Source organism: Phaenicophaeus curvirostris, chromosome 1 (assembly GCF_032191515.1).
Source record: "Phaenicophaeus curvirostris isolate KB17595 chromosome 1, BPBGC_Pcur_1.0, whole genome shotgun sequence".
Classification (NCBI taxonomy): domain Eukaryota; kingdom Metazoa; phylum Chordata; class Aves; order Cuculiformes; family Cuculidae; genus Phaenicophaeus; species Phaenicophaeus curvirostris.
The window spans coordinates 36,935,335-36,958,916 of record NC_091392.1 but is presented as its reverse complement, the minus strand read 5'-3'; the positions used below and the strand labels follow the sequence as shown (position 1 = coordinate 36,958,916).

The window sequence follows — 23,582 nt, the reverse complement described above, 5'->3', positions numbered from 1 at the left end:
ATAATTATAGCAAAGCACGGAAGGCTGTATTCGGCACAAAGTGGGAAGCCAGAGCTTACATTTCAAGAACAGAACATGTTTATGTGATTGTGAAAAAATCAGTACTTGCACCAAGAGGCAAGACAAGTTACATTAACCTTTTGCGGGAGAGAAAGGGAATCAGTAAAAGCCACATCTGCAATGGTATCTTTTATATTTCAGTCCTAACAGTAAGCAACATTTGGACTTTAAGTTCCTTTTAAAACAAACCTGATGATGTTGTACCTTACACAGTGTCAGCTAAGGATCTAACTTTACTACATTTACATACATCATACAGCAGACCCATATCAGTCCTCCTGAACTCCCATGAAAGTGCTTCCACAACTGCATAGCTAACGGTCAGAGGAATCATGCAATATAAGGCTACAAGTGCAGACAAACTGACCCTTTTATTGTATTTGGAAATACTGATTTCCAAAATAAAGCACTTCCAGGGTAACTGGAAAACATACTTTTCCCGAACCTGAAGCCTAAAAGTTAGTAGTGAAAGAGACATTTTAGAGTGAGGTAAACATACTGCATAGGCTAGGTATTTAAGTCCAAATTCCAAAAGTAATTATGGTCAATTGTGATATTATTCAAAATGGAACAGAAAGAAAAAACTATTTACTTATAAAAATCTGAAAACAAATCCAGGTTGACCCTAACAGCAAATTAGAAAATAACTGATTTACAACAGGCATTTCCTACTGCCTTTTTTTTTTTCTTTAAAGTCAGCCAGACATAAGCATAGTTTGAGAAGAGCTTTGCTGCTTTTTCCATGGAGCTGTTCCTTCTGGAATACCTGCTCAACCTCAGTTTGTCCCCTTCAAGACCAGTACTGGACACACAGCGTCACAACACGCTGGTGAATGTGGGTCTCACAGCCCATGCTGCAGCTTTTCTTGCCCCAGCCTGAATTCTGGAGAACTGACAAAGCTTTATGACACAGGGTGTTCAGAACAGAGACTGGTGCTTAACAGAGAGTGTCAGAGACCTCAATTATCATTTTAAGCCATTTGAAAACTAAGTTATAATTAAGAATAGTGCCTTTTGTGGTTCTCATATTTTTATTGAAAATGTGTCCCTGCAGTTTCACTTTTTTTTTTTTTTTAATATTCCCTTGTATCAGTGTTTAGTTCCCAGAAATAATTCCTGTCAGGCAATGCAGTTTTCTGAAAAGATAGTATCGTCCATGCTCACCACATTTTCAATAAACTCAGTAGAAGACAGTCAATGATAAGATTAAGATAAAGTGCATACATTCCTTTCTGGTACAGGTGACAAATCTGTGGTCTGAAAAAATAAATCATACTGAAAATTGAAAACCACACAAAAAAAATCCTACTGTGGCCATTTAGCACCCCACAATGAAGTTGCCCCACTGAATACTACCCAAAAATACTCTTTTTCAAGTGTCTGTCAGCTTAAAAAAAAAATGGAACTTATAATATTAAAAATAATGGTTCCTTTTTAATTAGACTCTGAGAATCATGAATTTATGTAATCTTTGAAAGCTACAGCTCCCCCAAGGCTGGCATATTGCCTTGACTACTTGTAAGTAGCTGCATTTTACCCTTTGGATCCAGGCTTCAAGCTCGCAAAAGCTTTAGAGTTCTTAAGGGAATGTGAAATTTCATTGAGGAAAGAAATAAAATGAGAGTCCCTTTCTGACTTCTTGGACTCAAAAATAACTACAATGGTAAAGTGAGGTTCGGGGCGAGTCAGAAAGTACGTGCTTTGGACTTTGTCATCATAGAAGTGAACAACCTTCTCCAAACTGTTGAGGTCAGAGGTTCTATCAGTCATAATCATGATTACGTTGGGCCAGTGCATAACAGGCCTGTCACTGGGCAGAGACACCACCGCAGGGTACTGATCCACTCCTTTGGGGGCTTCTCTGTAAGAATGGGGGTGATGATAACCATGTCCCTGAAAACTCTCTGATCCACGATTGTCAAAAATTAAGGAAACATTGACAGCGTCATACTTCCGGATAAAGCTGGAAATTTTCCCATAGTAATCAGGATTCGTTTTAGCAGTCAAAGTTTTCATTTCAGATGCTGTTGTTTGTCGACTAAGGGCCTCATGAAAGTAAAAGCTAAATTTGGCAAGCAGAATGTTTTTGAGCTTCATCAGCCAGAGGAAGAGGTGTGGGGGTTGAACAGCCTTCTGAGACTGCCCTCCAAACAGATGCTTCTTGGTCTCTCGCTGCTTCTCAAAAATTTGGCCCCAAGTCTGTAGTTTTGTGTGAGCGGTGTGCAAGTTGACCAGGGATGGAAGGAACTTCCACTCTGAGATCTGAGCCTGAGCCTTTAAGAGATGTGCAAGCACATCTACTTCCAGCTGGAAACTGCTTTCAAGAGGACTGAGGATTGGATGGTGAAATCTAGAAAACACAATGTTATTCAAGACATGAGAACTGCTGTACGTAACAGTGAAATAATCAGATGGTATTTGTCAAGCCACAGATGGAACACCAAACATCAAAGCAGAGTAAAGTATAAACCAAAACAAGTAACCTTGTTAATTTTAGAAAACAGCTCTTTTAACACAATTAGGGCAAATATTTTAATGAGCATACACCACTTTGTACTTAACAGAAACACCTGTCAGATATTTCTCTTTCAAAGCAACAGATTAACATTTGATGAGTTCAACAATAATCATTGTTTATCTAGACCCATGAACTACTATAGCACCATTCTCTTTAAATTCTGGTGGTTTTGTTCCAATTTAAAATCCCTTGTGGTGGTAAAATGTATCTTGATAGCTCTGGAATAGCAGTAAGACATTAAGTTAAATCAAAGGAATTACGTTATAAATTCACTGTTTATATAGGGAAGCAATGATGAAGCCACACCAAACTTTTTTTTTTCTTTTCTTATTCACAATAAACTTGTGATGGGAAATTAGTCAATAGAACTGTGATTAACTGTAGGAATCAGGTCTCAAACTTCAAACTTCAGTGTATTAAAAGCAACGAAAGGGAAAAACATAACCAATTTCCCTCTCACTAAAAATTCAGGTCAAATTCAGCTCTCCATTTAACAGATAATAGAAGAAAAAAAACCAAACCACCTCATCTACCAGGTAGAAATGCTACTCCACATCTTACTCACAAGTGCAATTCTACCACCAGAACAAATCTTGATGAAATTGAATTTATAGATCCATTCTATAGCTTTTTCTTCTCACTTTATTTTTTCTAAACATCAGGTAAAAAAGACAGATCCAGCCTCTCCTTTGATACTCAAATTACATGTAAATTTGTATCATCATGATCAATAAATAAATACTTAATTCAAACTGTGCAAGACTGCTCCACTTACAGAAAGTAAACATGTACTTTAGAAAGCATGAGTCTTCAGCAAAGACAGAAGTGGTCTTTTAGTAGATGTGTTCTCTAATAGGCTTTTAGGACTCTTGCGGAGTTCTCTGACAAACGACAACCAATAGCTCAAAGACAAGACTTGATGAGGTTTCCACTTAAGACAGATTTATCACCTCACTTCAGAAGAAAAACCTGGGTCTTGCTATTACTTTTAAACAAAGAGGTTTACATTGAATCCTTCCAATCTTTAACAACTCATCTTCAGACAAAGTGAAAGCGACTCCATAATTCACCTCAGCTTCCAGGACACAATAAATATAATCATTTTGGAAATACTTGGTTCTGAACCAAAACACTTAATTTTGTTGCGGACCAGAAGAGAGAATGAGAATTTTAGGCTTTTCATCCCCTCTCCTATCACTACTTTTACTTTGACTTTCCATAAAGCTCTTACCAAAACATTAATTCTTAGGCTTGTGAAAATTGTCTAACAGTTCTATTGGTATTTTTAAGTGTCTCTTTTTCTGACAGTCGCAATTCATGTCTTGAAAGGATCTGCTACTAAGATCCAAGTCCAAATTTACTTGGAGAAAATAAAATTATGCCTATCATAAACCAGTAAATGCACCATGTTTTGCAGCTAGGCGAGGCTGGGTGACCAGCCGCCTTCCGCACAGAGCACATTTCAGCAACCATCACCTCTACCTGCTATCGAAGAGACAGTGATTACTGGGTCCTGTGGTGGGCTGAGAAGACCTGAGCATATTTACACTTCTTTCAATAAGATTCAATTAAAAAGAATATTCTGATAACAGTCAACATTATATATTTCCAGTAGTTCTGGTATTGAACAGAAAAACAGTTTTTCTGCCTTGTATTAGAAAAGGGGGGAAAGGATTATGCAACACTATCTGTTCCAAGTATTCCCATCAAATGCTCACTTAGCACAGTGCATTCAACACACCCGCAGTCAGATCAAGAAGGGTATTTTTCAGCCTTAAAAGCAATTAAAAAAATATGTACTGTTGCAGCACAGCCAAGTTTCCTGGATTAACATTATGATGTATGGCTTCTTACTTTTACTTTGCTTGACGGCTCATAGCTATTTTAATATTTCACTGCACAGGAGGATTTGTGAAACTGTTTTAATCCAAAAACACACGCTTCAGCCACAGCTGAGAAGCCTGATATGGTTGCAGAGTAAACGAACAATTTATGTACTCAGCGTATCTGCTGCAATTACCTTTCATTACACAAAAGCATCTGACTGAGCTCAGTATGATGTAAACCAGACAGGTTTTTACCATATTTCAAAAAGCAAGGGTGTTATGAACTTAAAAACATATCGAGAATTTAATTTTTTTCCCAAACCATTCTCAAAAGCAGAAGGATACTAGAGTTTCATTTAGCAGACTATGAAGGGCCATTTTCCTACAACTTTTTATTTCCTTGCATAGATCACATGTGTATGCAAGTATTTACAAAATGCTGACTAGATGAAAACCATTTAACATTAAAAATAATTACATCAAAGTGAGTTGACTAGTTACTTATTCATTTTATACTAAGCTTGTAAAGGATCCTGCTTCTGATGCTGTTTTAATTATTTCAGTTAAGATCCTACCCAATCCAACAGTTAAAAAATTCAGGAAAAGTTACTCCTGCAGCTGTATTCTATAGAAAAACAGAGAGGAAAATGTCCAGCACTGGCTGTGTAGAAGTCAGCAACGGGTAATTAAACAAATAGCTTTAAATTGTTAAAAAAGAAGCTAACTGTAAAAAGGAGTTAATGATTTTTCACATACAGACAATGTGACTTGGATTATTGACAATCAATTAATTCTGTCATTCTTTTACCAGCAAGTGATTACTTGCTTTACGTTATCTGAGTAGCTGTTTTCAGATGTAAAGGAAAGAAACCAAGACCAGAACCTACGTACAGAACAGGTACTCTGCCTGGCCTTAGCACAGTTGCTGACACAATGGCAGAACATCCTCAACTACAAGCGAGGAATATACTGACAGAGGGATGACACCAGGTAAGGATGAGTTTATTTAACCTTTCACCTGAGAATGTCAACAGACTGTAAATCTGAGATGACTTCCAGCCAGCACACAGCAACATAAAAGCCCCCAGAAACTGGTCTGAGATAAGAAGAAGCAACAGGGAGGACTAAAGGAAGATATCATTATCCTCACTTTTTTCAGGAATATTCTGTATGTGATTGGGAAGGACCACGCAGCAGCAACTGGATTAGCTCTAACAGCATCTTAGACCATCTCCATCTTAGACACTGTTCACTAACCCAAAGCAACATCATCAGTGTTTCCCAGGGAGACGCTGCTTAACTTTTTAAAGAGGTTACAATAATTCCTTAGAAGTACAGATATGTCACTGGAATTTATTTAAATAGCCTAGTAAAGCACCTCATATGTAACAGTCTTCAGTCACTTTGTCAAAGTATCAGTTTTGGTTTCCAGATTTTTTAACAGTGCTGTTGACTCAGCATATGCTCAGAGCAGATGGCGATGGTTAGTGTTTAACATAAATCAACTTTTCAAAAAACCCTTATCTCCCTTGACTATTTAATGTTTATTGCACCAAGTGAAAAATATGTGAGTTTCAATTTTCATTGCACTAGCAGCCCTGATACTCTAAGTGTTCACAAACCAAGAATTGCAAAACAATCACTAGTAAGATCATACAGACCAGCTTTGATTTTCAAATTGCAAAGTTATATAGCGATTTACCTAAGTTATTCCCCCAAAAAAGGGAGTCAGCTGCAGTGCTTCGATTTGGAATTTAAGAAAGCAGCACTCAATTATTCTGATTTTTCCTAGGTGTACACTTTAAAACACCATACCTGAAAAAATGTCATCTTAGACACTACTTCACTAAGATTTTTAAAAATCAGCTACATTTAAAAGTTATCTTCCTACAATGGCTACCTTGTTTTGCTTTAAAATAGTTAGAATTCGATTTTGTTGACAAGCAGTCAAAATTTCTTCTTTTCTTAAACTGCCATCACTTTCAAGGCTCATATGTGTTGGATGTAAGAACACCCACTCCAGAGTCACTTAGAAACATCACGAGATTCTTCTAACAGGAACTATTAGATCTTAACTTCAACAAACTGTAACACCAGGGACAAAAGACCTAGAGGTGCTCATTCTACCAGTTCCAATACCTCTCAAGAGAAGTGATAACAGAGCACCATAAAACCCTAGTAGGTATACCAAATAGTGATGCCGCAGATTTTAGAATTAAGCAGATATATATTCTAGCTTAAAAGTAAAACTGTTGCATAAATATCTGTTTTATTTAAATATCAATTTTACTAAAGTCCATTCGGAATTAAGTCTTGTTTCCTTTCCACTCCACGCACAAGAAGTCTTACATCTTTTTCAAGGAAAATTACTCTTCTCTCTGCTGAATACTAATGTGCAGAGTATTAATGAAGAAATATGGAGCATGGCTCCTTACGAGTAGAAACACTCTCCCTTTTTTATTTTTCTTCTTCAAAGGAGAAGTCATATTTTGAGACTTTGCGCATCTGACGCTGCTGATGAACATCCACTTCATACATGAATTCAGGCAAGGAGCTGGTGCTGATCAGCAGTCAAAGGACAGCAAAGTCTTTAGGCTTGCTTTGAACCTCAACATCATTTTTAACGGATCATATGTCTGGGTACTTACTGCCAGTAAAGAAGCACTGACCTTGAGCTGTATTTCTTTAAGATGGATTCCAAAATGTTTACCAGTTCCTCAGAGTTAATGAACTTTTGGGTGCTGAGCGTGTACATTTTTTCATAGAAGTCAGCAATTTCCATCCGAGCCTGAACAAAAAAACAGAGCTGTTCAGACAGGTGAGAAAGCAGCTCTTCCAAGTGAGGAGCTGTTCCTCCTAGTGCATTGCGACCCGTCGCCACCACCTTCTTCAGCTCATTATGCAGAGATGTGTAGATGGTTCGGATGGAGTCCTTTCGGCTGAAGAATGACTGACCACCTGTTCAGATAAATATGGAGGTATTACCAAAATCCAGGGACAGCACAGATAGACAGCAATACTGGAAAACTGTATATAACCACGCTTTTTTTCCCCTAGGTGTCCCTAAGAGTTGTTTGATCACTGCATTTTTTTTTTAATCAAGAAACAAACTTCAGTGCATTATTTTGTAAGTAACTGAATTACACACAGCAGACACTCAGAGGCACTTTATGTAATTTCATGCAAATTTGTCCCAATTTACATCTCAGCAGCCAACAACTGCTGCAAAACTTCAACTCCCTCACATCTGCCTAGTGTGACCTTTCAGAAAACACGAGTTCGGTTAAATTTCAAGCTGATATGTAACCTGGAAATCTGTTAATGTGGAAGTCAGAAGAATCAAATCACAATGAAATTTTTATAGTCTCCACTCCTATTAATAACTCTACAACTTTTCAAGAGACAATACCTCTTGAAATCATGAAGCATTCAAATTTGCAAAGCAATCTTTAAAGGGGAACCACGTGACATTTATGCATATAAACCGTGTTTCCAGTCCTTACACAATCTTAATATAAATCAGAACTCAGAGGGAAAACAGTCACGGTTTATCTCAGTGAGACCACAGCGCAAGTTAATTCATAGAAAAAACTGAGGACGAAAAAGTCTGTGCTTCTCTCTAGCTGCTCAACACTATGAGGAATTTAAAAGGAATTTAAAAGTGGAGAGTCAAAGATACTTAACTTTGATGCTACCAAAAGACTGTATAAAGGTACTAACCTTATTTCTTAAATTCAATTTACAGATGACTTTATGCGCTGCTGTGGCACTCAACAGTTGCAGTAGAGCAAGGATCACAGGGACTGAATCTACAGAACTTTTAAAGAGATTCCAAATTTACGTTCCACTTTGAAACTGCTTATAAATTTTTGTAACAGCATATAGTCCTTTTCACATCCATTTTACACATACAATGTTCAAAAGCAACTTGAGATAGGAAGGCAGAGAACTGAAAATCAGTGCGAAACAGGTGCCTTCCTAAGCCAAGAGAAGCCCCCAGGGCAGGGGCAGGATGAAGAATCATTTGTTGTTCATGAAGTATACGAACATGCCTTATGTTACCAATTTTATCCTCTCTGCAAGCATCAAGTTCACTTTTTAAAGTCAACCTTATAGTCTTGTTTATAAAGATCTTCTTATAAAATAGTTCCAAATAACCGCTTAAACACCAAAGCAGAATTTTCTTGATGCTTTGCTGCATGAGACATCAGACTCATATCCCTTGATCCATTTTCCATGCCAGTCTGCAGTTCAAAGAGAAAATAAGCAGCTTTGCCCAGAGGGCAGCATGATGACAGCTCATCCTATGCCAGTTCAGGATTTTTCTATTCACATACTGAGAGAGCGAGAAGCAGCCAAGATTGTGGCCAAAACTTCCTGAGATTCTGTATCATCCACATGAATAACAATTTTCCAGAGGCCATCTCTAGCCCTGAGTACTTGCACACGTATTCACACCTATGCAGTTCTAATATTAAGTCCTGGTACTGCGACGTGAATAAAGCCTTAACCCGCTGGTCATCCCACTGAGCTCATCTTTGCCAGAATGTCATCCAGACCATCCTAGCATAGAAGTATTTCTGGCTAAATCTTGGGAATGGTAGGCAAGTAGCTAGTGTTAAGTAGGTACCAGACGATAAAGAGATGCACCTATTTGTGCAGCCACTGTGCCTCCTGCATGGCATCTGTGTACATTTACTTTGTAGGGGCAGCCCAAATGGCACAGCTGATTTCTCAGTGGGCCTGATACCAAAAATATTGGCAAATAAAGACTTGTTTTGGAGTTTTATAAAGCAAATATCCTTTATCAGGCCAAAAAAACACGAGGGAGGGAGTGATCTCCACCAGTTGTGTGCAGCGAGACAAAAGCTGGGGACAGGATGCATTTCCAACTAACATACATGTCATTAGTTTCCCCAGAAATCTTACATGTATGCTATTACTTTCCAGGAACTAATTTTAATGTTATCATGAACTTCACAACTGTCAAAACCCTAGCTAATTTGGATCTGGCTCCAGCTGTCTGCCCGGCCTTGCATTTGGGATGGGGAAAGACTGCAAACAGAGGCAATTACAGGAGAAGACGTGTCTGTTTGGCACAGATCACACTGAACACAAGATGTTATCATCCCCAAAGACTGGACAGTGTCTGAAAAAGACACTACTTGAAAGAAAATGTGCCATCAGAGGGACATTCTGTCTAACTTTGAAAAAATATCATTACTTAGATGCAACTTAACTCTACTTTGGCTTAAATCAAGTAATAGCTACTGCTTCTTGTCTCAGGCCCACGGACTCTTGCTGACCCAGCCACCTGCGTTTCAGACACGCACCTCGGCGAGGCCAGGGCCCCCAGGTACCCCGCACCACCGGCTGACAGGTGACCTCACGGTCCCGCAGCCCGTTCCCCACCCCCCAAGCCAAACACAGGGCAGGCCGGGAGCCGCCGGGGGACGCGAGGGGGCGGCGGGCGGTACCTAGCTTCTGTCCCAGGAAGGTCATGCTGTGATAGGCCTTCTCGGCGGCCGCCAGGTGCGCCAGCGCGGCCAGTAGGGCCAGCCAGCTGGCCCCCGCGCTCTTGTTGGCCTCCCGCTCCTTCTCCACGTTGTCCTTGGCCTTGTCGTAGGAGAAGATGCCCAAGTGGGAGAAGAAAGTCTCCAGCACGGCCTGCTCCACCGGCACCGGCGCGGCCAGCGGGATCGACTCCCCCATCCCGCCCGGCGCCGCCGCCGCCGCTTCCGGGTCCGGCGCCGCGTGAGGGAAGGCGGTCACGTGACAGGCGAGGCGGGCGGCGGGGCTCGTCACGTGACGGGCAGCGTGGTGTATCACGTGACGGGCGGGTGCGGGTTCCTCGGCGCACGTGGAGGGCGGGAAGGCGGGAGGCCCCGGGGGGTTCGCAGCGCGGGCAGCAGCCCCGGCGACAGCGCCTCTCCGCCCCGCCCCGCCGCTTTTTTATGAACATGAATTCGGAAGCCCGTTTTAATGCTAAAGCATAGAACGGTTTGGGTTGGAAGGGAACCTTAAAGCCCATCCAGTTGCAATCCCCCTGCGGTAGGCAGGGCACCTCCCTCCAGCCCGGGCTGCCCAGGGCCCCATCCAACCTGGCCCTGAACACCTCCAGGGATGGGGCAGCCACAGCTTCCCTGGGCAACCTGGGCCAGTGCCTCAGTGCTCTCATCGTGAAGAAATTCTTCCTTATGTCTAGTCTAAATCTGCCCCCTTCTAATGTAAAGCCATTCCCCCTCCTCCTATCATTCCAAGCCCTTATAAACAGTCCCTCCCCAGCTTTCCTCTGACCCCTTCAGGTACTGGAAGGTCGCTGTAAGGTCTTCTTTGAGACTTCTCCAGGCTGAACAACCCTAACTTTCTTAGCCCTCCTCTAGGCCCATTCCAACAGCTTCATACCCTTCTTATATTGAGGATTCCAGAACTGGACACAATACTCCAGGTGAGGACTCACAAGAGAGGAATAGAGGGGCAGAATCACCTCCCTCAGTGGTTCCTTCTATTTACAAGTTCCAAAATGGCAGGTCTTGCAGGTGCCCTTATTCCTACCCTTTGATGCTCCCCTAGCAGGACTCCCACACAGCCCTCCAGCTTGTGCAAACATTTAGTTTCCCCTCGCCTGCAATCATGAATTGCCTGCATTAATCCCCATTTTTTCCAATCATGTTTAGGTGCACCCTGCAGGTTCCCCAGGGAGGTAGTGAGCAGCACAAGGCCATGGAAGGAGGCTGGTGTGGCAGTACTGACTGATCCAGCTCCTGCGGGACAGCCACCCCCGCTACCCTAAGCACGGCTCTCTCAAAATCAGCAGGCAACTCCTCTCCTGGTCGAGTTGCAGTTCTCCAGCTACTCCAAAACTAAAACATCCTCCATTTTCTCTCTGAATAGTATTTATCTGCAGTGTACTCCCACCAGCATTTGCTTTTAAAACATCTAGACAAAACACATCAGTTCACCACCTCTGGGCAGGACCATATATTAATTAATATTCACTGCTCACCTCTTGTCCAGGTAACACTCAGAAAAAACCGTAATCTAAAAAAAGCACCAGAGGCAAAACAGTTTTAGGGGTGAAGCATATGTTTTCATGAACTTCAGCTAGCCGCTGTCTCCAACACTTTCTTTGCTGTGGCATCACTTTGCAAACAGGAAAGCCTAAGGATTGGGTTTTTAAAAGAAAAATTAATTAAAAAATAATTTTGTCAAAACCATTGGTCTGATACCAAAGATAAACCTGCCAAGCCTTTCAACACCTTTCATTTCCAGTTGCAGGAACCTCTGTATGTGTACCTGAGTTAATTCAGAATGGTGCGTAACATCCTTGAAACGTTCAGGCTAAAACTAAAGTTTTGGATTTAAATGCTTAAAGTAGCTTATGTGAAGTTGAGGTCTTTACTCTTACAGCTGACAAGTTTGAGTTCTGCATGCACAGAAAGCTGCCTCCTCCCTGAATTCAACTATATTTACTCAGCGTGCCTAAGGGACAAAACAAATGCAAGATTTTATAGCCGCTCAACAACAGACTTATTCTGACCTGGAAAGCTGGTTGAGATTTTGGTTTATTGATGTGGTAGTTTGGTAATTTAAGTCACTACCTTAAACATCGACCTGTTTCAAGGCAATTATAACTGTGACTAGCAGGCTGCGAAGAGGAAATAACACTTTTTGGTATCCAGGGCACCGTTTCCAAAAGACAGCTGTGAGTCAAAGGTTCAATAAGACCTTTATTACAACACAGAGCTGATCACACGTTTTCTTATTTAAAAGAAGGTATTTGGTCTCTTGGTGGTGAAACGTGGTTTGTGCTGGCGACGCAGTACTCTGTGTGGCAGAGGGAACTTGATTTTAGAATCCTGCAAAGAAAAAGTTTCTATGTTAATCGAGGTATTAGATAAACAAAAGAAAACAGTTTACAATAAATGGCTAAGCTATATTCAACTGTTAACCTATGTATTGAGAAGCAATACATTGACAAATTAGATGTAGCTCGTAGGAGCTAACATATGCCTTAGGTTTTGCAATTCTACTTGAAACAAATGCCTGCTAAAGGCAAGTTTGCTGCAACTTCATATGCATTTGGTGTAGTCTGACGTTCTTTCAAACAGTTCTAGCTTTAAAAGTCTTGATCATAACACAGCACAATTGTAAACCTATGCATGCAAGTTTGGTTCTCTCCCCTATTTTAGCCTGCAAAGCAAACCTGTACCAAACAAGACAGCTCACTGCTTCCAGTCCAGTGTTTGACCAGGACCCACCACCCTCTGTGTTGTTAATTCACTTACATGGAACTGCTTGACTGCAGGTCTACGGCACTTGCTAGCAGCAATTTCCTCAACTTTCATGATCTGAATAGAGTGAGCACGGGCACGATGACGGGCTCCCATATCGCGGTCTGTAACAAAGAAACTCATTAAAAAATCAACCTTACATCATTTTAATTTCAAAAATCTCACTAATATTTTTTTTTTACTAAAAGTTTATAGTACCATCTACAACTATTTAAATTTTTGGTCAACTCTACATACTCACACCAAGTTTAGTATCTAAAGCGATAGCAGAAATACCACAAAACTAAAACAAAGCAGCAGATTCTTCCTGGAACTCATAACCCAACTTCTCCAAGAAAGCACCACCTTATTCTCCTTGCCTGATTTCAAGAAGATACATATGTACAGAAGTAATTTACATGCAACTATTTCATTTTTGCACGTAAAAACTGTGATTCAGAATCAACACTGAAACATGATTGCTGGACAAACATGAGCTTCAAAAACAATTCCATCCAAAAGGAAGGCACAAGTACACGTAGGATCTGCGGTTATCTTTACTTTTCTTAAAACTGACAAATGATAGAAACTTGTAAATTGATATTTAGCCCATATAATCAGGCTTTCAGTAAAGGAGGAACACATTTGTTATACGCTACCTAAAAACTTCCCCCTTCAGCACAGAAATACACTGCCTTCAAACCATGATGTCTATAGCTGGTTCCACGTGAGGTGTTTTTTGAAGTACTATCATGTTTACAACTCCCACAAAGATCCGCCTATTAAAAATTTACCTTGTCAAAAGCATTCTTGAACATAAAAGCATCAAAATCACTGTATCACGACAAATTAAGTTCTTGGGTCTTTTAAGCAGTCCTTCAGTATATATTAATTAACAGGAACTATTGTAAGTTAATGTAGAACCTTAAATTTCACTTTCAACAGCACTTCAGCTTTTGAAAGGCGACAAGACACATTTAATATTTGCACACATGACAAGAATATCATTATTAAGAACAATATTCTTTGGGTTTTTATGTGCATTCTGCAGTGTATGTAAGACTTATTGGATTCAAATATCAATAGCTATACAAATGGCCCATCCCTCATGTACTGCACGTAAGAGACTGAAATCAGGACAACCTTTAATTCTCCCTGAACCAAGGCAATGAGATCTTGGAGCAGCAAGATCCCCTGTGATATCTAATTTACATGCTCTCAAAAGGACACACATCAGTATGTTCCACATGGTACCTGAAATAGTCTGTCCACAAGACTCAGGATGGTACACTTGTTTTAAAACAATAAACATAGTGCAAGCAACATATACAGCACCTAAAAGGTGATGAAATTCTCAGTCTGTTAGCAAAAATCATTACTAGAATTATAAAATGCCACGCCAGGATGAAGTGGAATATTTTCAGATAGAGAAAACTGTATAAAAAGTGGTTAACAAAACAAGATACCACATACATGATACAAATACATCTATGGACTTCTCCAGGCACTCTCCACTTCATTTTTTCAGTGTTTCAGTTATATTACTGAATAAGTAAGCACACTTAATGCCAGTTTAAGATTTAATCTTGTTCTTATACACTAATCAAGCTGTGTTATCCCTCGAAACAGTTAGGTGTACTTACAGCACTGAGTGACAGCACCAGCGGTGGTCAAATCCCTGTACTCCCTGTACATGTTGTGAGTTCCGCTACGAGAATCATAGCGCAACCAAATACCAAAATTTTTTACCCGCAGAGGGGACTTCTCATACACCTGGAATTACACAAGAGCACAAAAGTAGTTAGAGACAGTATATCATCAGGATTTCACAAGTTTAAGAATGAGTATTTCAGAGCTCCAATAAAACCATGGTGACAAAGTTGTCAAAAACAACTACTTCCTCTTTCCCCGTACCAGCACTGCTACATTCAAGTCCTGGTGATTCGGAATAAAGAACTTAAGTATTTCAGCATGGAAAGAAAAATTAGCATAAGATTCCAGCTCTAAAGAACATCTCTTAAGCATCAAGGTAGATGATTGTAAGCATACAAATATCTACTTTCCAAGTATTATTAATATCCAGATGACTCGTAAAAGGAATACTCCACAATGAAGCAAGCATAAGAATCCGACAGCAGCACTGACTAGTGGCACAGTTCAAAACTCTGAAGTGCTGATAGATAAGTTTCTTCTCAGTGACATACACCGCCACCTTAAAAAAACCCCTGTCACTTAATTTCAAACTCACCCCCAACAACAGCACTTCATATACATTCCTTCCACATATACATCAGCTGGAATTCCTTACATAGCTCCCTCTTTTTTAGGCTTTTAATACCGCACCTGCCCACAGTACACAATCTCTCCAGAAGACTTCTTCATCTTCTTCAGCTGAGAAACAAAGTACCAGAACCGGGACTTGGCCACAACATGGTTCGGAGCGAAGATCCGCATACGGTAGAGAGGAGGGGTCGTGCATTTTGGTGTGGGCAGGCATCGCCCAACCACCTTGTACTCCCGCAGCTGAAAGGAGATGAAAGACAGGTTGGATGGCAGTGTGAGCCCCCATGCGCCAGTCCCCGCCAGCCACAGGCCCATCCCGTGCAAAACATCACAGCTCCATGCATGAACACCATGGCAAGGGCAGCCCGAGCCAAGAGAAGGGAAACAGAGAGGCTGTTGTATTCCTAAACAAATCAATACAAGCTGGTATGTAGAATGCAGGGTCCAATACCGGTTCTAGTAACAGAAATCGAAGAACATTAAGATCCTTGTTTTACGATATTTAGGAAATAAAGCAATATAGGATCGACATCTGGCCAGCATTTCCTGAGCCAAAAGAGATGGGAGATCAAGATAACCCTTATTGCGAGCCTCATTTTGAAACTTCAAAGAGAGCCAGATGCCAATGAATTACAGTAGGGAGCTGCTTTGCAGACGTCACTCAAAAAAGGGCTGTGGGGAAGGAGACCTGTTATAGACAGTCCCACGAAATAGGATCAATACGCACGACTTTTGCCAGAAACATAACACACACGTATAAACTCAGCGAATAAAACACCCGCTCCTTGTAGTGGCCGGTAAGAGCGACCGGAGCCCTGCACGCCCGGTACCGCATTAAGGCAACGCCTGCTTCTTAAGCCTCTTCACCTGACGTTAAAGAACGTTATTTTCCCGGTTTGGGTGACGAGGCCGCCGCCCGCGATCGTAGGACCCCCCGCCAGCCCACGTGACCCGTCAACCCACGTGACCCACGCGCGCGGAGCCGCCGCCGCCGCCGCCGCCATATTGGCCGCGCGCTCCCCCTTCACGCACCGGGCCGGGCCTCTCGGGCGCGGAGAGGCCTCTCGCGGAAGCCGCGAAAGCCGCAAAACCCCCGCGCCGCCCGCCCCGGCGTCGATCTCAGCCCCAGTGCGGGCCGCGCCCGGCCCCGCGCACGCCAGGCCGTCACTCACGGTGCCCGACGCCTTCATGCTGCTGCCTCCTCCGCGGCGCGCAGGAAAGGAAAGGGCCGCGTGCGCCACCGCCCCTTGAGGCCCCGCCCCCACCAAGCCCCGCCCCCCTGCGCGTGCGGGCCGCCCATTGGCTGCGCTGGCGGCTGGGCGAGAAGGGGGGGCGGGGGGGCGGGGGGGCAGCCCCGGGAGCTCGCCGGGTACCGAATACGCACATGGAGAGCATGGAGGTGATTGACGGCAGCCAGCACGGCTTCACCAGGGACTAATACTGTATGACCAACCTAGTGGCTTTCTGTGATGGGGTAACTGCAGCAGTGGACGCGGGTAAACCAAAGGATATGGACTTCCATAAAGCCTTTGACACAGTCCCCCACAACATCCTTCTCTCTAAATTGGAGAAATATGGATTTGATGGAACAGAGGGATATTCTGTCTAACTTTCAAAAAATACAATGACTTGGATGAACTTAACTCTGCTTTAGCTAACATCAAAATATTCCCCTTTTTGTAACAGTAACTACTAGGGACCTGGGGGTGTTGGTTGACAGACAGCCGACTGAATATGAGCCAGCAGTGTGCCCAGGTGGCCAAGAAGGCCAATGGCATCTTGGCTTGTATCAGAAACGGCGTGACCAGCAGGTCCAGGGAGGTTATTCTCCCTCTGTACTCGGCACTGGTGAGACCGCTCCTCGACTACTGTGTTCAGTTCTGGGCCCCTCACCACAAGAAGGATGTTGAGGCTCTGGAGCGAGTCCAGAGAAGAGCAACGAAGCTGGTGAGGGGGTTGGAGAACAGGTCTTACAAGGAGTGGCTGAGGGAGCTGGGGCTGTTTAGCCTGGAGAAGAGGAGGCTGAGGGGAGACCTCATTGCACTCTAACTACCTGAAAGGAGGTTGTGGAGAGGAGGATGCTGGCCTCTTCTCCCAAGTGACAGGGGACAGGACGAGAGGGAATGGCCTCAAGCTCCGCCAGGGGAGATTTAGGCTGGACATTAGGAAAAAATTCTTCACAGAAAGGGTCATTGGGCACTGGAACAGGCTGCCCAGGGAGGTGGTTGATTCACCTTCCCTGGAGGTGTTTAAGGCACGGGTGGACGAGGTGCTCAGGGGCATGGTTTAGTGTTTGATAGGAATGGTTGGACTCGATGATCTGGTGGGCTCTTCCAACCTGGTTATTCTATGATTCTTGTATCACGCCCTCCCCTGCACGCTGGACACAGCAGGGCTGCAGACCCCTCTCCTCGCCATCGTGGCCATGGGACCCACATGGTCCCTGTAGTAAGAGACCTGGCTGTGTGTAACCCCAGCCCCTGCTCAAGCCCTGCTCGTATTGTGGCGGAGGATGTGGCAGGGAGTCTGGGGGTTCTGGCCTATGGCAAGTTGACCATGAGCCAACAGGGTGCCCTGGCAGCTAACAGAGCTAACCACATCCTGGGGTGCATCCAGCACAGCACTGCTAGCTGGTCAAGGGAGGCTATTGTCCTGCTCTATTCTGCACTGGTGTGGCTCAACCTCAAATACTGTGTGGAGTTTTGGGTGCTGCAGTATAAAAAGGTTATGAAGCTACTGGAGACTGTCCAGAGGAGGGCCACAAAGCTGGTGTAGGATCTAGAGGGAAAGTTGCATGAGGACTTGCTGAAGTCACTTGGTCTGTTCAGCCTGGGGGAGACTGAGGGGGACATCACAGCAGTTTACTTTACAAGGGAAGGAGGAGGAGTAGGCGCTGATCTGTCTGATGACCGATGATAGGACCAGAGGGAAGAACAGAAAGATGTGCTATGGCAGGTTTAGGTTGGGTAGTAGGGAAAGGTTCTTCACACAGAGGGTGGTGGAGCACTGCAACAGGCTTCCCTGGGGAGAAGTCATGGCACGAAGCCTAACAATATTAAAGAAGCGTTTCGACACATAGTGTAAATTTTGGGGTTGTCCTATGCAGGGATAGGCGTTGGACTCAATGATCCTTGTGGGTACCTTCCAACTCACGTAATTCTGTCATTCTATGAGGCAGCAGCCAGCCCCGTGCTCCCCTCACAGAGACAGCAGAGAAAGCCCAGTGCTGGCTGCCATGAGGTTGCTGCTGTGGATCCCGCCATCCCCACTCCCAGTGTGTTGGGATCCTCCTTTCATGGCTGCTCCCAAGTACTTGTGCTCCGTGAACTAAAAATGTTTCTGCAGGAATGAGGGGTCTCGGGTGTTGTGCATCACCTGCTTTGAAACCCACACTTTCATGACACGGTCACGAATTCCACCTTGAAATCCTGTGTAGCAGCAGCGCTGCTATAACAGGTTTGCCCATGGCTGTGATACCGTAAACGTCAGCAAATAAAACTCTCTAAAACTTGGGAGTTTCAGAAAGCAAGTGTTCTTTATCAGGCCTGGGCAACACATGGGAACGATCTCCATCAATCATGTGCAACGAGACAAAGGCTAGTTGCAGAATGTATTTCCCACTTACATGCCCATGTATAAATTTTCCCAGAAATCTTATGTATATTCTATTACTCTCCAAGGTCTAATTTAATGTTATGAAACTTTGCAACAATCAAAACTCTTGCTAAATTGGAGCTGGCTCCTGCTCTCTGCGTGACCTTGCCTTTCAGACTGGTAAAGACTCCTAACAGAGGGGATTACAGAAGAGACATCCGTTTAGCACAAATTGTTCCTCACACAATACATTATCATTTTCAAAGAAAGGACAGTGTCTGAAAATCACCTTTTTAAGTAAAATATGCTATCAGACAAATCAAACACGCTATCAGAAGGACATTGTGTCTAACGTTGAAAAACCACACGTGCTCAGACAGAACTCTAATTTAGTTTAAACCAAAATACTCCACTTCGAAGTATTCCACACATTGTATCAGCAGCATTTTCCTGTTTATTACTTGCATTTATGCTTTTGCAGGCCAGGCTGATGAGGCTCTGAGCAGCCCGGGCTGTGGGAGGTGTCCCTGCCTCTGGCAGGGGGATGGAATTGGATGGGCTGGGAGGTCCCTTCCCACCCAAGCCCTTCTATGATTCCTTGGGTCCGATGCCACAGACCCACCACGGTTTACACCCGAGACCCCGCCACGCTCGCGGGCACCAGCTGGGTAACCAGCACCGGCGGCAGGGCTGCACCTGCCCCCCGCCCCGCCAGTTTCCGGCTTGCGGAGGGAGTTCGGGGGCGAAATGGGCCCGTCCCGATTTACCGGGTCGATACTAGCGGTTTCCCAGCGCCGCGGCCCAGGCTCCGCCACGCGCCACCGGGGGCAGGGTCCACGACTTCCGGGAGCCTCAGCTTCCGGGGCGGGACCAAGACTTCCGGGGGATTGGAGACCACGCCCACGGGGGGCGGGGCTACGAATCGCACGGGGCGAGGGGCGCTGGCGGCCACGCCCACACGCCGCAGAGGGCGGGGCCGCGGCTTCCGGGTAGCCGCAGGGGGCGAGGCCCTGGCGTCCACGTCCACGCGCCGCAGGGGGCGGGGCCACGGCTCCCAGGGTGCCGCGGGGCGCCGGAGGCCACGCCCACTCTCCGCGGGAGGGGCGGGGGTTCCGTCTCCCGGGGAGCCGCGCGGCAGGGGGGGCCCGTCCCGGCGTGCCCCGCGCTGGCCGCGGCGGGGCGAGGTGAGCGGGGCCGGGCGCGTGGCGGGGCGCCGCGGGGCACGCCGGGAGCCGTAGTCCTGAGGGGCGGCGGCGGCGGCCCTTCCCGGGGCGCGTTCCGCACGCGCGGAGCCGCTCTCCTCCTCCTCCTCTTGCTCCTCCTTCTCCGGCCGCGGGGGTGGCAGCGCCATGCAGGAGTGACCGGGAAGGTAACGAGGGGGCGCGGCGTCGCTCAGCTGGGGGGAGCTGCGTTGATACCGGGGCCTCTCCCGAGCCCCCGGGCCGGTCCCAGCCCGCCCGGTGCTGGAGGCCGCCGGTCCCCGCCGGGCGTGGCCGCCGGAGCCGCGGAAAACGCGGGGCTTAACCTCTTTTCTCGTAGGCTCTGGCGCGGTGGTGTCGGCGTGGCCGTGGTGGGGGAAGGGAGAAGCAGTTACTGTTACAAGAAGTGGGATATTTTTTACTTTAGCTCTAAAACAGAGTTAGGTTGCATCCGAGTAATTGCGTTTTCTGAAAGTCAGGCAGAACGTCCCTCTGGCAGCTTGTTTTCTTTCAGACAGTGTTTTCATAGATTCTCATCGTTCTGTGGTGATGATAACGTCTCGTGTGAAGCATGATCTGTGCTGAACAGAGGTGTCTTCTCCTGTAGTCACCCCCGTTTGCAGCCTTTCTCTATCTCAAGTGCAAGGTCAGGCGGAGAGCTAGAGCCAGCTCCAAATTCGCAAGAAGCTGGACTGTTGTAAAGTTCATAATAACATTAAAATGAGTCCTTAGGAAGTAATAGAACATGCCTAAGATTTCTAGCAAAATTCATATATGTTCCTGTAAGCGGGAAATACACCCTGTCCCAGCTCTTGTCTGTCTGCACACGATGGATGGAGATGACTCCCTCGCGTTGCCCAGGCCTGATAAAGGCTGCTGGCTTTCTAAAATTCCAAAACGAGCTTTAGAGAGTCCGTTTGCCGGCCCGTTCGGGATCAGGACTACCCCGTGAAGGAAGGGACCCTCCCGGGCCGCTCTCGGGGTGCCCCGCGGCGGGAGGAGCGCTTTGTCACTGCGGGGAGGGGTGGGAGGGCTTGGGTTGCAGGCCTGGTGTCTCTGCGCTGGCTGGGAATGAAGGGTCCGGTCGCCCCCCCAGCCCCCGGCGGAGCTGCTGAGGAGCGCGTGGCCCCGCAGCCAGCGGGGAGTGGGTGCTCCCGCCGAGGTTTGAGGGGAAGGAGGCCTCAGAGGGAATTCCTGGACGGTAAGAACGTCCCTGAAATGGAGACCCGATGGGTCGCTTCCAGAAAGAGAAACTTTCTAGTCCCATTGAGAAGTTCTGGAAGTAGCTGTGATGACACAGCTGTTCGTTTTCACCACGTGTTAGGTCAGCGTAAAGGCTGCAGATCTCGAGCATGATTACAGAAGGCAAAACAGAGATCAAATAAGAATGCGAAAGATGACCTGTTATTGTCTTTGTTTTATTAGAGAGAAAACTTGAGGGAATTGAAATGGAGGATGTCACTGGCTCCCGTCTGCTTTCACAATCTTGAAAATACCTCAAATGAGTGCAGTGAATGAAGTAGTCTTTAATTACTGGTTGTTCCTGTGGTTAGCATCTGTAGAAAAATGCTCTGAATACTTCAATGAGTAGAGCACATCTGGACCCAAGTTACACACCTTTCACTGTGTTAGTCCCTACTTAAATTGTGACTACATTTTCCTGTATGAAAGCAGTCTCTGCTATCAGATGTTTTTTATCTGTTTAATATGTGAAAGAGAATAAGTTATCCTGATGAGAGATACATATACCTACCTGTATGACTTCACTGATAAGGAACTGCATCCTCCTAATTACAGTAAGATCGGTTTGCCACCCAACAGAGTGTATTGCTTAAGAGCAAAAATAACACTAGGTAAATAAGATAATGCTTTCAACACAGCTGCATATTAACTATTAATGTTATTCTTCATAAATAAAACTTGCTTAAATGGTATACTTGGTGTTTTAGCTGAGTATATCTTGCGAGCTGTTAAGTGCTATTAAAATTGCAGTGCTATTTTGCTTTTCATGTTTAATGGGCTGGTAATACAGATCTGTGGTGGTAAAGCTACCTGCTTACCATGCCATGTAATGTGAGAAACTATTTTGTTAGCTTTCTCAGAAAGCTTCTTCAAATAGTCTATCTCAGTAATTGTCTTTTAGAGTTCATTAGTTAAGCTGAAGCTCTTAGGAAAGGCTGTCTGGTAGAAGATGAAATTTTAAATATGCTTGTGTAACTTATATAGAATTAATAGAACTGATTGGCATTATTGTTAGCTAAACAAGTGAAGAGAATGCATGTTTAAGCCAGGTTATTTTTAATAGCAAAACTTGTCACCCAGGTGCAGAAGATTACTACTTTTGGGGTAGATGATGTAGTGATACCAGCAGGAAAGTATGCCAGAAATATGCTTCTGTATATTAAATAGTTTTATAAGTCTGGACCAGACCCTAATTGGAAGATACCAACCCCCCCCCAAAAAAAAGAAAGAAAACCAAAAACAAACCCAAAACCACACAACCAAATAAAGAAGAAAAAAACAAATTAACACCCCCCCCCCCCCCAAAAAGACCAAACTCACTGACAACCACCCCATTTTCCCTGCAGTATTTTACTTTTATTTTAAGCTGGCTGGTTTTGATGTTGATAATGGGGAAAACAAGCTGGGGGATGCAGAGGGAGAAGACTCAACAGAGCAAGTTTAATCCCTAAAGATTTTGACCCTGAGCGGGATTGTTCTGTGTCGTAAGGCAGTGTGTGAAGCTTGATTTGCTACGAGTCATCGCTTTGTTCCAGATTTTCTGGTTTGTATACTGCCGCAACCTGCAATTTTTTTTGGTACAAAGTCAATTTTAATTATCAAATGGCCTTTCATGGTGCGTTTTGTCACAGTGTATTCTGTAATGAGTTTTATAGAAATGTCTGTTACTGTGATAGATTTTTGGGCACTCCTTCTCAGTCAGTTGTCACTGTGCCACCTTTCTTCCAGTGGGGGAGGGTAAACAGTGGAGTGTGTGCAAGACATGCAATACCAAGAAATCAGAAATTCTACCTATAGGCACGCATGCAGCTTCAAACCACAGCTCCTTTGTATTTCCTCTCTTCCTCTTGCCTGTCTTCCTGTCCCCTACCTCCTACATACTTACGTAAGAAGGCCATATTTCAGGCCTAATTAACTATGTTACCATAGGGGGAGAGCTTTGAAGGATCGATGGCTTTTTGTCCCCTCTTGCTGTTTTACAGCACCCTAGTATTTGATAAAGATTATGTTGTTTAATCCATTGTGTTTTACTGGAGCATTGCAGAACAGCCTCTAGAGGCACATAATCTTTAGAACGTTTGTCTACCCTGCTTGTTAATTTTGTGCTGGATTTTCTAAATAAAAATAATTGCTAGTAATTCGGCACCCATTAGTAGAAACAGAAAACTTTTAATAACTCAGTATGATATATTTTATGGTTAATTTCCAGTACGCTTCTCTTGAGTGCACTTGGTTTAGAAGAAAGACCTCCTAATGGCTTTGCCTCCTTAGAGGAAATACTTCATAAATGGGTTTATGAAGCATCTTAACAGTGTTAGAGATGAGTAGAGATATTTTTTTGCAGTTGTCAGGTTTACAATGGGGGAAAAATACAGCAGTCTTTTCAGTAGCAGATTTATGCTTATGTCATGTCTTGCTGAAACCTCTGTGTGTTTTAAATTTGAATTCAAACCTTTCAGTTGAGTAGTACACGTCATGGCATTTCTCTGTTAAGATGATATTAGGTCTTTTCAAGAGAACTGAAATATATGGACACTTCAAATTTTCCTTGTTCAATATGTGTAGTACTATTATAAATTGCTTGAAG

At 44.3% G+C, this 23,582-nt stretch overlaps 3 protein-coding genes and 1 non-coding gene across 7 annotated transcripts in view; 1 reads left to right on the top strand and 3 right to left on the bottom strand.

Annotated features, from left to right (window-relative positions):
* Positions 1-4: 4 nt before the first annotated feature.
* Positions 5-10,194, bottom strand: KICS2 (KICSTOR subunit 2). Of its 2 annotated transcripts, XM_069852859.1 has the most exons (4): positions 9,882-10,194; positions 7,289-7,362; positions 7,074-7,210; positions 5-2,410 (listed from the first exon to the last, which is right to left on the bottom strand). In XM_069852859.1, the coding sequence occupies exons 1-4, from the start codon at positions 10,114-10,116 to the stop codon at positions 1,594-1,596; spliced, it is 1,263 nt and encodes a 420-aa protein (XP_069708960.1). In that variant the 5' UTR covers positions 10,117-10,194; the 3' UTR covers positions 5-1,593. The 2 variants fall into 2 exon arrangements, with proteins under 2 accessions (XP_069708960.1, XP_069708951.1); XM_069852850.1 differs by having other exon boundaries at positions 7,074-7,362.
* Positions 10,195-12,114: 1,920 nt separating this feature from the next.
* Positions 12,115-16,216, bottom strand: RPL18A (ribosomal protein L18a). The gene is made up of 5 exons (XM_069853159.1): positions 16,133-16,216; positions 15,021-15,200; positions 14,321-14,450; positions 12,693-12,802; positions 12,115-12,263 (listed from the first exon to the last, which is right to left on the bottom strand). The coding sequence occupies exons 1-5, from the start codon at positions 16,148-16,150 to the stop codon at positions 12,171-12,173; spliced, it is 531 nt and encodes a 176-aa protein (XP_069709260.1). The 5' UTR covers positions 16,151-16,216; the 3' UTR covers positions 12,115-12,170.
* LOC138716898 (small nucleolar RNA SNORA68) lies at positions 13,591-13,722 on the bottom strand. The gene has a single exon (XR_011336766.1). It is a non-coding gene; the product is annotated as a small nucleolar RNA SNORA68 (small nucleolar RNA).
* A 3,469-nt stretch (positions 16,217-19,685) lies between the features above and the next one.
* XPOT (exportin for tRNA) overlaps positions 19,686-23,582 on the top strand; it is a 28,048-nt gene continuing 24,151 nt past the window's right edge. For 2 of the 3 annotated variants that reach the window (XM_069852836.1, XM_069852818.1), the window contains exon 1: positions 19,813-19,923. The gene's annotated coding sequence lies outside the window, so the exon portion shown is untranslated. Of the gene's footprint in view, positions 19,739-19,812; positions 19,924-23,582 lie in introns of those variants that run through there. The other variant, XM_069852827.1, reaches the window with a different exon arrangement.

Coding starts and splice junctions, on each gene's coding strand:
- KICS2 (XM_069852850.1), bottom strand. CDS start 10,116: ATGGGGGAGTCGATCCCGCTGGCCGCGCCGGTGCCGGTGGAGCAGGCC. Junction 7,363..9,881: donor CTTCCTGGGACAGAAGCTAG/GTACCGCCCGCC, acceptor TTATCTGAACAG/GTGGTCAGTCATTCTTCAGC. Junction 2,411..7,073: donor TTAAAGAAATACAGCTCAAG/GTCAGTGCTTCT, acceptor TGTGTTTTCTAG/ATTTCACCATCCAATCCTCA.
- RPL18A (XM_069853159.1), bottom strand. Junction 12,803..14,320: donor TGGTGCTGTCACTCAGTGCT/GTAAGTACACCT, acceptor TCTTTGTTACAG/ACCGCGATATGGGAGCCCGT. Junction 12,264..12,692: donor CTGCAGTCAAGCAGTTCCAT/GTAAGTGAATTA, acceptor TTTTCTTTGCAG/GATTCTAAAATCAAGTTCCC.